The sequence below is a fragment of the Candoia aspera genome, chromosome 14 (genome assembly GCF_035149785.1).
Source record: "Candoia aspera isolate rCanAsp1 chromosome 14, rCanAsp1.hap2, whole genome shotgun sequence".
NCBI lineage: Eukaryota > Metazoa > Chordata > Lepidosauria > Squamata > Boidae > Candoia > Candoia aspera.
Window position 1 is genome coordinate 6,595,008 of NC_086166.1, and position 17,032 is coordinate 6,612,039.

Below are 17,032 nucleotides of genomic sequence, written 5' to 3' on the forward strand. Positions count from 1 at the left end.
AAGCAGTTGTGGCAGTACCTGTGAATATGAGATAAAACGAAGGTTGAGAGTGAAAACCAGCCCACTTTTTCCTATTTTTTCCCACTTTTCACGCCTTTGAAAGGCACGAAGAGCACCAACCTGGCGCCCCCGGGCGACGGAGGCCAGAACCCGAAGCGACTAATCGCGAAAGAAAAAGCAGAGGGAGAGAATGACACACCGCAGCCCGAAGATTGCCGAACAGACACCGAAGCCCCGAGTCCGAGGCGAGCGAGGGGGAGCGCGCCACCCGAGCCTTCCCGAACCCCTTCGTTCCTCTCAGGCCGGGGGTGGGGCGGGGCCGAGGAGGCGGCGGACGCTCCCGAAGCGCCCCAGCGCCGCGCCTCTCCGATCGGGCGGCGTGCGTCCGGGCTGGCAGAAGGCCTTCCGGAAGGCGGACCTAAGAGGGGCGGCCAGCCGCGCGGCCGGATGTGAGCGGAGCGGCCGCTTCCTGTTTCCTCCGCGCTCTCCTCAGTCGCCCGCCCCGTGCCTTGGGTGGTGGTCGTCGCCTCCTACGCTGCCGCCGCCGTCCTGCGAACCCTCCTCTTGGGGCCCTCGTTCCGGTTCCTCCCGGGGGAAGAAGCCGCCGAGGCGAGAGACCGCGGAGGCGCCGGGGCCCTTCCTTTCGTTCCCCGCCGCGCTCGCGCCCACGCTCGCCCCGACCGAACAGCCGCCCCGATGCAGGCCATCAAGTGTGTGGTGGTGGGCGACGGGTAAGTGGCTGCGGGGCCGAGGGGAGCCGGTTCGGGCGGGCCTCCGGGAGGGGAGACCCGGGCCCCGTCCAGCCAGCGCTGGCTGCGGCTTATGGGAGTCGTTGTCCAGCCTGGGGGCGGGAGCCCAGCCGCCCCCCGGCCCGAATGTGGCCTCTTCCTCTGGACCCTGAAACGATGGAAGCTCCTCTCAAAGCGGCGAGGGATTGGGGTAGCCTCTTCGCCACGAACAAACGTGCTTTCAAAGGGGGGGGCTGCCTAAATTGGCTGGGGAAATGAGGATGGAGGGCAGAAAAGTGGTTTTCCGCTTTAATCTTCTTCCCGGGGTGGGTGGGAGCTGGGTATGGTTTTAGGTAAGGTAGCCTTTATTTTAGGTGAATTAGCCCCATAATTGTGCGGACAGAGAAAAGGAGGTGCAGAAAACGCCAGAAGCATTTGAAAATTCCCTGGGAAAGATTTAGGAATGTAATGATACATAATAATTGATTAAACTTGTGTGCCGCCCGATTCTCAACAACTCTGGCTTTATCTATTTATTTAGATGTATTTTCCCTCCCTCCCCATCCCTGATTTTTTGGGGGTTTCCACTAGCATGGGAAGGGCATCCTTCGGCTTGCATTTCCATTCCTTTCTCTTTTTGCACCCTTTAGCTACAGGAAGCGCCAGCTGCTCTCCTCTTGGTGCTCAAAGTGTGGAGCTGGGCCATTTTATGTCTCTTTAATTGTCTGCCTTTTTTTTTTTTTTTTTTGGCAGCCCTCTCCAATTGGGTGTTCTCTGTATGGGTTGGACTGCAGTTCTTGTCTTTTATTTTACAGTAATGGAATAAAGTAAACATCTTTCAGAAAGCGTGCTGGGTGGGGCTGGTGGGGGGTTGTAGGCCAGCCCTTCTCAAGCACACCAAGTTAGGAAGGCTGCTTGGGAAATTCAAGGTAAGTTTTACTCTGTTTTAGGTCTCCCTACTCCAAACGCTGTGCAACTACTACCCGATTAATGGGAACCTATTCCCTCATATGCAAGATTGCAGGCCAGATATCTCTGTAATTTGTTCCTGGGAGCTGGGACTTCTCTGTGAGTGAGTTACTAAATAGCCTGCGGCAAGCCTACCTAGACTTTGCATAAATCCATATTAAACTAGGTAAGCTTGTCTGCCAGACAAGTGTGTTTCCGTGGGGCTGGTTCCCATGTAAGCATGCATTGTGTTCAGGCTCTGCTACGGTTTAAGCATTGCTGCTCCGCTTCCTTGTCTTCCTCCATTTCTCCTAAGACTGATTTATGGCTTCTTGATGCACCATACAACCTTTAGCGTATTTCAGTTGCCCTGATCAAGCCAATTGTAATAGGTGAAGCCCAAGGCACTCCTTGAATCGCAGGATAAGAGTAAACCTTATCTTTTGCTGTGAGGCAGTTCCTCGGTAGAAAAGCTACTGGCTTCGTTCGCTGGTTGTCAAGGCAATGCCCTCTCCACCAATGGTTTTTCTCCTCAAACAACCATCCGGTGAAGTAGGCCAATGAGGAAATAGAGAAATTCTCCACTGCTGCTTCCTCCTAAAAAGAGAACTTTTTTTCTGTGGGATGCAAGCTCAGTGTTTACATGCACAAGGTGTTAGATATAAGGATGGTGGATGGTTGGCTTTTGTAGAGAGAGGTGGATTTTTTGAAAAATCTTATCAAGGCAGCTGCGGCTTTGGAATGCTCAAACACTGAGTGGAGAAATGATAGATATCCATGTGGGTTTTGTTGAAGTGTGTGATGGGCAGAGTCCCTAACTGAAGGGGAGAGGTTTCCAAAATTTAGCAGCTGCTGTTGTGTGCTGTGTTCAACCACGTTTTGCCTTTCTTTGGTGTTTCCTTAATAGTATGAAACTTTGCTTTGTTTTGTGGTTAACAAAAGAAACATTTTTCAAAGGCTGAAGTTATTTTAAGACTATACTTTTAGCTGTCTTTATAAAGAAGCCAGACACTGGCACCTTCCCAAAATATTTTCTGAGGTGTGCTTCCTGCATGGAGCCTTTGAGATGAGTCAGTTTGAAAATGAAAAGAAATGAACTGCAGTGAGATTAACACTCCTGATTTTGGGGGGGGGTGATTTATTTTGAGGGGGTGATGGTGAGATTAGTTGTGGATGTCTTGAGGTAGTTGGGCTCAACTGAAACATTTCCATAATAATCTCTTTGATTGGAGCATTATAATGACTTAAGCTATTGTCTGTTTTCAGCCCTGAAATTTCCCTGAAACCTTATCCATAATCTGCCCGAATTGGAGTAGTAACTTACTTACATTTGGGCGTGACCAAATGGTGCAGGCATTGAAAATGTAGCTTAGTTTAAGAACTTGAATTTTGGAAATGGAAGTTTTCTCTTTTCCAGAGGGATTCAGGTGACCTTCAAAATTCCCCAGATGCCTGGGCATCCACACCTCTAAAGAGAAATAATGGTGTCTAAGATCTAGGTTTTTTTTTTAAACAGCTCTGGATAGCATCTTAACTATGATTCTAGTTCTCAAGTATTTAAAATATTTTTCCAGCCCTGCCTTTATTGACTCTTGATTTGGCTTGAGTGTGGAGGGGGTTTTACCAGATCTTCTCTTTGTGTTAAATTTGCTGCAATTTATCATGGGGGAAAGCTGTGCACAAAATTTAGTTCTTTGGGCTCTGCAGCTTTTGTTTCCCAGGGGAATACATCGCTAAACAGATATTGTATATTATTACTTTTGCTTATGCTTTATTTTTACAATAAAATCACTGCTGATTCTCTTTTCCTAACTGCACTGTTAATGATACATGCTATTAACAAGCCATTTCCCATTGTTCCCACCCTTTTTCAAGATCACTGATGCACTCAGTATATTACATGTTAAACTATTTACAGTTATTGCTTTTGCATTTATTAATTTTCTTATTCTGGTATGAATTAAAAAAAAGAATGGGGGAAAGGGAATTTAGAAGGCATATATCAAAGTCAAGATAAGGGAAAACTAAAGCAGGATAGTTTCTTTGAACATGCCCCCATGTTAAAAATTCACATTTAATAATACCGTGGGGAAACTGAATAAGATTTGTTTAAGATCACATTTATTATGCCTTTATGATGATTAACATCTCCTGTAGTTGGCATATGTCTGGAGGTTTGAACAGAACTATTCAGATGTATTTTTCTTCCTGGATTATGAGATGGAAATCTAAAATTAAAGCCTTTCTCTTGCAATAGCTTTGATTTAAGTTTCCCATCCCAGTCTGGGTGCAATCCTTGTCACAGAGTAAATGAAAGAAATCTTGTAAAGTGCCAGCCAGTTCTTTAGTGTTTGAGGCAGCGCCAGGGGATCTATAATGTCTAGTACATCTAGTGTGTGACGTTGTATTTGAGTTGTAGGTTGCTAAAAGTAGGGGCTAAAAGTAGTATCTTAAACTAATCTGTAAGAGCTTGGAACGGTTTGAAAAAACTTACTTTCTGAACAAAATTGGGATAGGATAAAAACCTCATTATCAATCTGGACCTTCCAATTCACAGATGTATGACCAAGCAGAATAAGCAGCTTTTGTACTGTAATAGTGGTGCCATTGTTTCTAATGCTGCCAGTTTCCAGCTGTTAGCATTTTCATCTTGCCCATGTTCAGCTATTAAATGTGTGTGTGTATACAGATCAACAGCACACCCAGTAAACTGAACACAGTTTAAACGGAGCTGAGGTCTGATAATGTAGAATATGAATTTCTTTCCCACCCCCCAAACATTCCTGTATTCTTTTCCTTAAGGACAAGCTCAGCATGTAGATCAGTGGTGGGATTTTAGGAACCTGAACATTATAAGGCAAAAACACCCCCAGCAATTCTCTGCTTGAGTATCCGCAGAAGGCAGTTACGGATTCCATTCTGAGAAGTAAAAAGGTGAAAGATACACTCTTTGGGCAGTTGTTGGCTCTCTAAAAAGCTTGTTAGATACGAATGTAAGTGTTGCTCAACCCAGAAATCATGGCTATATTCCACATGTTTTTCTTCCTGGCATCATGATCTAATAGGTGAAACAGGAAAACAATAATGGAAAGAAACCCAACTATTCACTCAGTAACGCCCTTTGCTTCCTTCCCCTGCACCGATTGGAACCATATGTGGAAGGAACAGTTTTAAGACACCCTTGCATTTGTCTCCCCACCCCTCCCCACAGTGGGGACCTCTCTTCCCCCAAATCACTTCAGTCCAATGACTTGAAAGGTTTCTCATAACTTGAGCAGTGATAATTTAATAACTGATACATGGCATTCGCCCCCTTCTGTGATTCTTGTGTTTACTGAGAAGCTGACATGCTCGTGCCCCAGGAAATGAGGTTTGATACATGAGCGACCTTTCCTATTCCCTTTCTTCCTCCCCCCCACCCAAAAAAAGCCACACACAAAAGAGGGAAAGTAACAGATTCCTACTGCCCTTGGGGGATCAGGAAACTCACCCTGGCCAGCGTGGCCCCGTTACCCCTGCTTTGCAGAGTAACGGCTTCTTCTGCTTGGGTTTATGATACCCTCACTGTGACCACAAGGTTGGAGGAACAAAGTGAATAATCCTCTGTCCCTTACCCAGTCCTTTTTTGAGCCTCTGCTGTTGGATGTCTTCTGTGAAGATGCTCAGTGTCAGCTTTTATTTTGGTTCAGAATCAGATGAACCGATGATGCATCCAACACTAGCTTTTACTGGGGGGGGGGAGCCGCGGGGGCAGGCAGAATGTTCTTCCCCAGATTAGTGCCATCCATTTGTGCTGACTGCAGCTGCCTAACCATTGGCCAGGATGGCTATGGATCATGAGAAGTCAGATCCAACACATATTGGTGAAATTAGGTTAGGAAAGATCAGCCTGGAATGTTAGTTGTAAACGCAGACGTAAGCAAGGGATTTCTAGGGGTGGTGTATCTTCTGAAGGGATGCGATGTGTGATTTCTATGCAGATTTCATGCCCGAGGGAAGTAGATCAGTAAGTAGGGCTGTTGAAGTTCCAGAGACAGGCTGCTTCCCAAATTACAAATTCAAGGTCCAGTTCAGAAAAACGCCTGCAGGATTAAACAGGTCGGTATTCTGTATTCCTGCATCTTTCTGGCTTATGGCAATTCGTCTGTGCTTTGACTAGTTATGCATCCAGCATATTTGACGTCCTTTTCCCCCAAAATAAACTTGGCTTCCCTAAGAACTGTCAGGCTTTCTGTTTATTTAAACTGGAGAATCATTACAGAGTCTAGGTAAATCAAGCTTTCGTCTTGGTGCTGAGTACAGAGCTGACTCATTGGGCCGAAAGCCAGCAAGCTGAGAAGACACGAAATTTAGAACAGAACAAACGTGTTTGTTCTTGTGAGTATTTCCTTCTCTTAGTCGACCTGTTCGACTTGTACTGCACGACCACTGCGGAGGCTGTTTTAATGGCCTGGTTATGCTTGACTTGAAATCTTTCATTCCTCTTTTCAGTGCCTTGGAGTGGCTCTGAAGGTTTCCTGCCTTGTTGGAAATCTGAGAGAGATTTGCTACTTAAGAACCTGAAGATGTTGAAGGAGAAAAGAATCCACATTTGTTTGTTTATGAAATTGCCAATTTGCCATTAATTATGAATACAGTATAAATTGAGATAGCCTCTGAAAATCAGGACAAGTAGAATGGATCCAGTTAAAAGCTTGAGCAAGCAGGTCCACATTCATTGGGCACTGGTGAAATCTGCAAAGAACAGCCAGGTAAACTTCCCATCAGGAGACCCCCCCGTGCACCATTCGTTGCTACGCTTTAAGATAGTAGGGCTGAACTGGGCAGCTGGGTGATGCACCCCACCCCCATCCACTCCCCCAGCAATCAAATGGTTTCAAAGCTTCTAGCGATTTTAGTACCTTGATTTGGAAGTAAAATTCCTGGCCACCTTGCACTCGGGCCTGAATGACTTAAAGATTTCCACCAGCAGCAGAAATGATGAAAAAGTGTCAATATCTGGAGGTGGATATTTTCAGGGCAGTTGAAAAGTCCCATTTTTTTTACTAGGATAGGAAAGCAGTGGATGAACTAAAAAAACCCACTCGTTTTATTGCAGTCCATATATCAGAGATCTCATGTTTGAATTCACAAGCATGCTTTTCTCTTTCTTTGGCCGAAGGAAAAGAAAAAAAATCTTTCAATCCATTAATTTAGAATAATGATGTAATTCAAAAGTCCATGCGGAGTGGTACAATTAGGCTTCTGGCGCAGTCACGTTGTATTCAGCAGGACTCTGGTCTGCGCTCTGTAGGACTTGGTTGGTGAAAATTGCACGTGAGCCCTCTTTCTCTGGGTTGTTGCCTGTCTTCTTTCACTATCACGAGAAATGACTCAATGAGACACTACTTGAATTAGAGAGCCAGCTGGGTTAGTGGTTACTGCAGTGTTTCTCTACCGTGGCAACTTTAAGACGTGTGGACTTCAACGCCCAATGCTGGCTGGGGAATTCTGGGCGTTGAAGTCCACACGTCTTAAAGTTGCCACGGTTGAGAAACACTGAGTTAAGGCACCAGGCTAGAAACCAGGAGACTGTGAGTTCTAGTCCCGCCTTAGGCACGAAGCCAGCTGGGTGACCTTGGGCCAGTCAATCTCTCTCAGCCCTAGGAAGGAGGCAATGGCAAACCACTTCTGGAAAACCTTGTCAAGAAAACTGCAGGGGCTTGTCCAGGCAGTCTCTGAGAATCAGACACGATTGAATGGATTAAAAAAAACAATAGCCTTGAATATGACTCTGCTCTGACCTGAAAAGTAAAGCTCAGGAAACCTGCATTCTCACAAAAAGTCCTGTGCTTGTGGGTGTTTTTGTTACTCTGTTGATACACTTCTCCCTGTGGTGAGGTTCTTTTCTTGTGATCAATTTTGTTAGGCTTCCTGGCTGTAAATGCACAAAACAGGGTTTTCAAGTCATGCTCAGTCACTCAGCCACACGTGGGTCACAGGAGCTAGCTGTTCTACAAAACAGGCAGTCTGCTTTAAATTGACGCACAGGCTTTCATTTTGAGGACTTTGCAAACACCAGAAATCACAGTCATCCCACAGATTAAGAAAATTAAAGTGGTCTAATGACCCAAAGGTGAGATTATAAATTCTGGCTTCAGGACTTGAATGTAAATTGCAGAAAGATTGAGACCAAGGCCCAGTATCTTGTCCTCCATAATGGCCGTCGGTAGGCTTCCAGAATGTTCATAAAATCATATGTCACTGATATATGTTTGTGGAAAGCTAGCATGTCAGCTGGCAGAAGCTGGCCGGGTCTGCAAATTAGCTTTCCATAGGCAAGGTGTATTTGATAAGGGAATTCAGCCAAGTATGAATATCAAAGACTTTGGCTCCTTTATCTAGCCTGGCATGAATATATCTAAAAACAGGTTTCACCCCTGCAGTTAAAGGATTAAATTTACCTCGTTTAAAGTCAAGTGCTGTTAAACAGTTAATTTTGCTCTGCTAAATGGCTTGCGTGTTATCTCCATCGCGTGAATCCGTTCTTATGCCGGTTTTTTCCTCTTTCGCAGTGCTGTAGGTAAAACATGCCTACTCATCAGCTACACAACCAATGCATTTCCTGGAGAATATATACCAACTGTGTGAGTATTTTATTTTTCTCTTGAGCATTTTTAAGTGTTCAAAAGACCATAAAGAGAGTTGATTTGGCTGCTTTGTAATAGAGGAGCTGCGCTTTAAGTAGTATCTCTGGCACAAATAATTTCTTTTGCTGATGGCTCTGTCTGTATTGCTCTCCATCTCTGGAAAATTAGCATTTATTGTATTTACTCAGTTTGTACAAGGCCCAGCTCCTAATGACTCAGAATGGTTCACAAAAAACGTAAACTATAAAATAATAAATAGCACGTCAGAAGAGTGTGCAATGCCTGGATAGCAGTACACACAATTAGGATTCTCGAGAAACACCTATTAACTGAAATGAAATCCAACACTGCTATTGTTGGTTTTAATATAACTCACTTGGGAGCGGTTTCCTGTGCCTTAGGCCTCCTGTGATTAAATCTATTTTAATGTATATGAAATAATTCTGCATTCATTTAAACCAATATCACAACGCAGGTTACTATAATAAAGTACACTTTTTAAAAAGCAGAAATATCACAGTGTCAGGTTACAGAAGCACGTAATCAGTTTTTGGAGAGGTCAGTTTGCTGTTTCACCCTCCTAAAGATACAAGCTTTCATGGAGCGTAGTCAGCGTTGAAAGCGTTGTAAAATTACTAATCTTTAAGATGCCTTGGTTTCTCTTAATTTTATCCTTCAAAGGGAGGAGCCAGGCTCCAAAATCGGGTTTAAACCTCTTACTGACATGTTGTTTTAAGCTGCATATACACTGACACGGGCCCGGTTTAACTTTTTCTTGTTCCCCGGCAGCTTTGACAATTATTCTGCCAATGTAATGGTTGATGGGAAGCCAGTTAACCTGGGCTTGTGGGATACTGCTGGACAAGAAGACTACGACAGGCTACGCCCGTTATCTTACCCACAAACCGTAAGCTTTATATGGCGGAAGAGCTGACTGTGTCTTCTTACTACAGGCTTGCTGAAAATCAGAGGGGCTTCTAGTTCAGTGTGAAATGTACCGATCCACTGTCCCGGAGGCTTACAAGCTGGCTTAGTTCCAATAACCCCTGCAGTAATCCTTTCTCCTCCAAGCAGTTGACTGAGGCTGAGAGCTCAACGGTGGGAAAACGCAGCACCCCCACACCGGTTGAGCGGACTTGCCACACTCCTTGGTGCCTGCCCTTTCGGCACCGATGGTTCCAGCTCTGAACCATCTGTGTTGAAAGCTCCCTCAGGAGAAAGAACGAGAGAAGCGGGAACTCCCTTTGCATGGCCCATTTTGGACAGAACAGCCCTGGGCAGCCAGCCCACTGGTTGGCTTCTACAGCTCGTACAGGAGCATTGTATCTGTTGCCCCGTGCGTTCCTTGCAAGTGTGAATGTGTGGCTGCTGGCTGAACATTAAAGGAGCCACACATCTGTAGAACGGCTGCGTTGGCATAAGCAACTGTTGTGCTCAAACTTTTCCGTCCTTCTCCATCAGTCTTGGGTGTTTCTGGGACTCACGGAGTTTCCAGTAAAATGTTGGAATCCATACTTAATATTCAAGGGCTGTAATGACAAGCTTCCTTTAATACGACTGCTTTCACCCTCTTGGCTGTCCTTAATTGCTTATTGCTAACATTTTGAATATGCAGAAGTGTTCTGACTTGGTAGCTCGTTCATCCTGTCCTGGCTTCCTCTCTCGCTCCAACTGAACAGGTCACTCCCCCGCAAAGCTGTCCATTGGTCCTATGGCTGACCCTTTTAAGACTTTAATTCGTTGTTGGACCCAGCCAGATAGTTACAGTGCTGTGCTCAGAACTTCACCAGACTCAGACCCTGGCCGATTAATAAATCTCGGAGGCGGAAGAGTTTCCTCAGCAAGGTTGTTGATGGGCAGTTGGCCGTCTTGCTAAAAAGCCAGCTTTGTTCTGGCCGTTCAGGCGCAATCCGACACTCCCATTGCTAAGGCCAATGTTGGCTTTTCACTGCAGGGTGAGAAATGAATTGTTTCTGAGGCCCCAATTAAATGAACCCATTAGGTAGTGTAGCTGATGACTCTAATGTGAGATGACTTGAACTCACCTCACAGGGTGGTTGTTGTGGGGAAATAGGAGGAGGAAGGAGTATTAGGTACATTTGCCACCTTGAGTGATTTATTAAAATAATAAAGGCTGAATAAAAAAATCTAAAAAAAACTGCTTTAAACGGAAGCATTTGGGGCCGTGTTTATTGACAGCTGCCCCGTGTGGTGCAGATTGATGTCCTGCTTGCTCCCATTTGTTCATTCCGGGGTTGGGAGTGAAGGATGAGGAACAGGAGTTGTCTACTTGCTTTCAAACTAGCAGATTTTACAGCACAGTTCTTCCAAATCTCCCCCCCCCCCCCAAATAGTGAAAAGGTTGTTTTGAGTTTTCCCACTTCACCGTGGTGAATTAAGGGAGTCCATGTTATGTGTGATCCAGCCAAGTGTGTTTTTCCAGGACTCGGTTGCAATTAGATAAATTCAGGAATTAAAATCTCATCCCAAACAAAAGCACACGTGAGCGATTTATAAGCTACCTGTGTACCTCAAAGTGTGTTCTAACACATGTGGGCACATTAATATTTAACGCCTTTATGGCAAGCAATGTTGGTTCTCCAAAATCCAGTGAAGCTGTTGTAGACCTACCCTGAATTTAACGTGTGTCTCATTGTGCGCGACGTTTTGTTTCTTGATCAAAGTTGGCCAAACTGCCCACCTGTGACCCAGGTGTTTCTTCTTGCTTGTCCTTCCGGTTTTGCCCTGAGCTTACTGACCTGAAAACTAACAAAAGTAAGTCGCACGCTTCCCACGAAGAGACTGAGGCCCTTTCCTGGCTCTTCAGTCGGTGAATTTTTTTTCCCCTCTTGCCACCCCTCCAATGAAAAAGCTCAGCTGTCCAGTTCTGTGAACTTGTTTTTTTTTTCTTTCCCCCACTTTCTCACTAACTGTTCTACACGTACAACTCTGGGAACTTGGTTCCTTTGCCTTGCTTTGACTTTACTGAAGAGCAAGATGGGCAGGGGCTGGCAGAGCCGTTTGCTGATGGCCTCGCCGATTCCGAGAAAACTGCCAGGAAAGGAAAAAGAGTTCTTTGTTCCAAGAAGGACCTTTGGAGTGCAAAGAGTGATTCATCTGGGACAGCCACCCAGTAGTGACCAGGGGAAAGCACACCTCTGAAGTGTAGCTGAGTGGAGGCAGAGGGCAGGAGCTTTTCTAGTGCCTCTCCTGCGCTCCTTTGTTAATAGGCTCAAAAACAAGTGAGACTTAAGTACCTTGCCAGCCACAGTACTTTTCTAAGATTGCTTAAAAAAAAAAAAAGCCTTTAATACAAGTAGTCCTCAACTTACGACCGCAACTGGGATCAGAATTTCCATTGCAAGCCATTGTGGTCATAAGCCGAGTCACCACATGACCAGACATGATTTAACGACCATTTTTATGGTGGTCGTTAAGCGAATCCAACTTCCCCAATGGGCCTTTTTTGCCGGAAAATGGCAAAAAAAACGCAAACACGTACATGACCACAGGATGCTGCAATCGGTTGTAAATGTGAGCCAGTTGCCAAGTGCCCAAATGCGATCATATGACTGCAGAGGGGGATGCAATGTTTTGTGACACTCAGAAGTGCTTTATGGGCCTTAAAGCGCCCTTTCTGAGGCTGTTGTAACTTCGGACCGTCGTTAAAAGAATGGTCATAATTTGAGGACTTTCTGTATTGTAAGATGCCTCATATCTCATGATGAGTTATCCAGGCTTGTCCCTGCAGAAATGTACCTACATATAACCTCAGGATAAGGATAAGGATGAGGAGATACGTTGAGCCAAATGTTATCGAAGAAGGATCTTAGGTGCCTCTGGCTATTAGGAAGTTTTGTCATCTCCTTGTGAATGGCTTTGGTAGAAGTTGTAGTAAATCCCAGAAGCAGCTTCCTGTGGGGGGAAATCCCCTCCTTTCAGAGGCATCAAAGGCAAATATGTGTGGAGAGTTGCTGGTTCAGTCAAATTTCAGTCTGGAAAGTTTCTAAAATGCAACACATCTCCATATATGTATATATGCACATGATACAGCCAGTTTAGTGTCGTGGTTAAGGCATCAGACTAGAATCCGGGGGACCACGAGTTCTAGTCCCGCCTTGGGCAGGCAGCCAGCTGGGTGACCTTGAGCCAGTCCCTTTCTCTCGGCCCTAGGAAGGAGGCAATGGCAAACCACTTCTGGAAAATCTTGCCAAGAAAACTGCAGGGACTTGTCCAGGCAGTCTCTAAGAACTGGACACGACTGAATGGAGATATACATACACATGCATACAGGGTTTACCAGAAAGGAGGCCCAGTGGACAGTGTACTATGTAAATTACATGAAATGTTCAGATTGGTTGCCATTTTCTTCTAAACCCTTCCTCTTTGGATGTATAACCTTTGAACATTCCTAAAGTGGGGGGAAAAAGCACTAAATAATAAAACATATTGTGATTGGCCTATGGGACCTGACTTTTGGTACACCTGTGTGTGTGATAATTTCCTCTCTAGGCTAGTTTTCTAGAAGCAGAGGAATTTGAAACAAAAACTGGGGCCCGTTCAGATAGAAGTCTGACGCCTTGCAGTTCTGAAGCTGTAAAATGCTGGGCGCCTTGTTCTGGCTGATGAACAAATAGCCTCTTGTGCAGCGTCTCCTGACTTTAACCAAAGTTGTCTCGTGCTATTACTAGGTTGAAGGAACGAATGGTAAGGATTTAACTCCCAGTGTGAAACGTCAGCCGCTCTGCGTATGTAACGCTTTCATCCATTACGTTCCAAGCTGTTCTGCTGCACTATCTCCCTCTTTCCTGCCTCTGCAGACATAAAACTGGCTTCCCGTCCCCTGGCACCTTCCTGCCACTCTTAACACGCTGGCTGGGGAATTCTGGGAATTGAAGTTCACACATCTTCAAGCTGCCCAGGTTGAGAAACATAACCATTCCTTAACAAACAGTTAAATCAAGCACTTACAAAAGCCACTTCCTTCAAAGGCTTCTTCTGAATGGTGGAAAAGGGATGGGTTGGGCAGGAGCCCCTTCGCCAGCAAGCGAAAGGAGCTGTGGGGGGCCATGGGATCATATAAACTTTCCACCTGGCTGCATGGTTGATTACGGTTGTGAATGCTTAACTGTGAAGGCCTCAAGAGCTGACCTCATCAGTGGCCTGGGGCTGCAGAATAATCAACTAACCCCCCCCCCCCCCCCAGGCTTCTCTGGTTCTTAGCAGCCCAGCTGTTGATCTGCATTTGGGGTAATTTGGAAAGGTGTGCAGGGAAAAAAATGTGGTCTAGGTGTTGAAGGGTATTGTAAGTTGGGTATTTGGGAAATGGCATTTGTGAATGATTCAGCCTGGAGCAGATCAGTGAGAGTAGGTCCTGGCCTCTAGAGTTGCTGGTGGTTTTGAAGAGCAGAAAACTAAAGTGCTATATTTGCCACCCACAAAGCTGGGCTGTCACTTTATAGGACAGTGAAGTGAGGAGGACTAACATAATGTGATTCAAGACAGTGTGCAGCCCATGTGTGTGCAGTAGGAAAGGCATCGGCAACACTTCAGACAGGAGATCATCAGTGAAATAGGGTAAAGGACTAAGACCCTGTTTGATGGGTTCCTTTGTTCTTCTAGTATTTCTTGACAGCTAGCATTTAATTCCATTTTGAACGGCAAAGAAGCACAGTTGAAAGATATTCTATCCTGCCAGCCCACTGTTGCTGTTTCTTGGTAATTAGAAATCGTAAGTAGAGCTAGGTATGTGAAAGTTACATCAAGCTGCTGGAGACTGAGATTCTGATAATGCTGTTTTGCAGGATGTGTTCTTGATTTGCTTTTCCCTTGTGAGTCCAGCATCCTTTGAAAATGTCCGTGCAAAGGTAAGTAAAAAAAGGGTTGTTTTTTTTCCCCCCTTGAGAGAGACATAGATTATTAATAGCAGAAAAATAAATTAGTCAATCAACTACCACCACCACCACCCAGTGAAACTAGCAAAACATGGCTATAAAAAAGAAGGAAATCCTTTTGGAAATGGAGCTGGTATCTGTTTTGCCACACCATGTTTGACATTAAGTGTAAAAGCCAGTGGGAAAAGTTGTTTTTGCCGTCCTGGACTGTCAAGCTAACAGTGACGTACAACCCAAGTTTCTTCTTCCAAGCTTGTGAAGCCCACAACGGATGGTGCATCAGGCATAACCTTGAGCTGGAGATGGGCTTTTTGTCTTGCCCGTTTGAGGTGTTGCAGCATTCATAGCAGAGACATTTTTTGATGGAAGAGAATCTCTGTAGCTCAGGGTTGGACTGTGGAGTCCTTGGTGCTCCCTGAGCTGGGCAGTTGGCTTGCAGATGCTTCATGACCCGACTAGGCAACATCATCAGTGCGAGGGAGGGTGGGGTTGGCTCCCTGTTGATATACAGTGGCTTGCCCTGCCAGTCTTGGTGGGGGTGTGGTGTTCTCCTTGGTAGGTCCTTGATTGGGATAGTTTTCTGCTTGATTGTTGGTCTGTCTGTCTCCTTGGTAGTTCCTTGATTAGTGTATGCAGCCTACACCCAGATAAGCAGGGATTAACACCAGATAAACAATCAAGCAGAAAACAATACCTCAGTTGAGGACCTACCAAGGAGAAAACCATCCCCTCCCTCCCACTGATGATGTTCTCTGGTTGGGTAGTGGAACATCTGCAAGCCAACCACCGAGCTCAGAGAGCACCAAGGACTCCAGAAACATTTTTCTCATACTCTGGCGCAAGCTTGCGCTGGATGCACAGTGTGCCTGGAAGAAGAAACCTGGGTTGTACTTCATTTGTAGTGGATGCTGGAGAAAAGCAGTGTGCCTCAGCATGGTCTTTCACTGGCCATTTCCCTGGCCATTTCCCCAGTTGTTAAAACAGACCTGGGATGTCACCATATCAAAGCTTGCTTCTTTTCCTCTGCCTTTTGTTTGTCTTGTTTTGTTTTTCATTTTGTACATACGAGCAAGCTGCAATAGGAGATTTTGTAGAGCGCATCGAAAACCTTGGCATTTCATAGACTTGTCTTAGATTCCTAGACTGGAGCCTGTTGCATCCTCATTTGAACAGGGAAAGGGAAGATTCCCCCCTTCATGTCTGAACTCTGGGCGTTGTACTGCTTCCTTCTGCGTGTATGTGTGCGTCTTCTGAAGTGCAGTGTCCCATTAGCTTGCATGCCTCAAGAATCTGGCTTGTTGGTGTGAAGTTGGCTTCATATTTGCTTTGACTGTGTCGATCTTCTGGGCAGAGGAATTGACAGTTTTCCTTTTTCCACAGTGGTATCCAGAGGTGCGACACCATTGCCCCAATACCCCCATCATCCTAGTGGGAACCAAACTGGATCTCCGAGATGACAAAGACACTATTGAAAAACTCAAGGAGAAGAAACTGACCCCTATCACTTACCCGCAAGGCCTTGCCATGGCCAAGGAGATCGGTAGGGCTCTGACTCACTTGGAGGGTGACTACCAGGGTCTCTTTGGATTGTGTCTATAGAGCAGTGCTCTTCAAACTTGGCGACTTCTAAGCTGTGTGGACTTCAACTCCCAGAATTCCCTGTGTCCACACAGCTTAGAAGTCGCCAAGTTTGAAGAACACTGGTGTAAAAGAGTACTTTTTTGGGGGGGGGGTCCTTTCGGGAGGGTGGACATTGTTGCCTCCTGTTCTCCTATTGCCAAGAATGCCTCCTATTCTTTGGTTTTAGGACACTGGGATTTGTATGTTGCTCAGAAAGTTTGTCTTTTTTTTTTGGTAGGTGCTGTAAAATACTTAGAATGCTCAGCACTTACACAGCGGGGCCTCAAGACAGTCTTTGATGAAGCCATTCGAGCAGTCCTTTGCCCCCCCCCTGTAAAGAAGAGGAAGAGAAAATGCCTGCTGCTGTAATGCTGCTTCCCCCACCCCAAACCTTCTGTGCTTTGCTTGGAATAATGGAGCATTTTCATGTTTGTTTAAAAAAAAATGGTTCTCTTCCAACAGATTATTTTGAACAGCAATCTTACCTTTCCCTTTGTTTAAAAAGTTAGGTGGTTTCTTCTTCTCCTTCTAAAGAGATCTTTTTTTAAAAAGACAAACCTATATAAAAGCCTTATTTTTTCCCCCAACTTTTTCTTGCTCTGCTTAATCAACTGTTGCCAAACTATCTGCTCCTTACTCTATTGGATTGCTGTGCTTTTGTTATGTGGAGCACCAAACCTGTTTTTTTTTTAAAGCCAGGCAGGTGTCTTTAAAAATACTAATGTTTATTAGGAATTGCAACACTTTATAGGATTTTCCCAGGAAGAAAATACTGCTGTCTAATGCACTCATTCATCTGACAGCTTTCACAGTCATTTCCATGCTTGAACAAATGCAATAATTGACAACTCCAGATTTACCCCTCCCTTTTTTTTTAAAAAAAGTCAAACCTACTAAGGTTCTGTGATTAAAGCTATTTTTTTCTTGAAATGTATTCGTCTTCCTTCATAGCAGAATAAGATTGTTTTGTTGGGGGAAAGACAGCCAGATTGGTCAATGGAAATGGCCAGACAGTATTTTGACACTCTAAAGATCACTTTACACTACACTGTCAACACACTAGTTGAAAGCAGAGTGGATTTTTTTTCTTGTATAATAAAACCCATTAAAGGAAGCCCCCTTCTGCAGCTAATAAGTAGCTGAACAGCAGGTTGGTGTTTTTCTAGTGTACTTGTTCACATTTTTTCTGGTAGGGCATTCAGTCTACTACAGT

The 17,032-nt window shown here is 45.0% G+C and overlaps 1 protein-coding gene across 2 annotated transcripts; it reads left to right on the top strand.

Annotated features, from left to right (window-relative positions):
* Nucleotides 1-536: 536 nt before the first annotated feature.
* Nucleotides 537-16,749, top strand: RAC1 (Rac family small GTPase 1). 2 transcript variants are annotated; one of them, XM_063314919.1, is made up of 7 exons: nucleotides 537-731; nucleotides 8,231-8,302; nucleotides 9,095-9,212; nucleotides 12,997-13,053; nucleotides 14,110-14,172; nucleotides 15,580-15,739; nucleotides 16,058-16,749. In XM_063314919.1, exons 1-7 carry the CDS (start codon nucleotides 697-699, stop codon nucleotides 16,186-16,188), a joined length of 636 nt encoding a protein of 211 aa, XP_063170989.1. In that variant the 5' UTR covers nucleotides 537-696; the 3' UTR covers nucleotides 16,189-16,749. The 2 variants fall into 2 exon arrangements, with proteins under 2 accessions (XP_063170989.1, XP_063170990.1); XM_063314920.1 differs by lacking the exon at nucleotides 12,997-13,053 and having other exon boundaries at nucleotides 586-731.
* The last annotated feature ends 283 nt before the right edge of the window (nucleotides 16,750-17,032 follow it).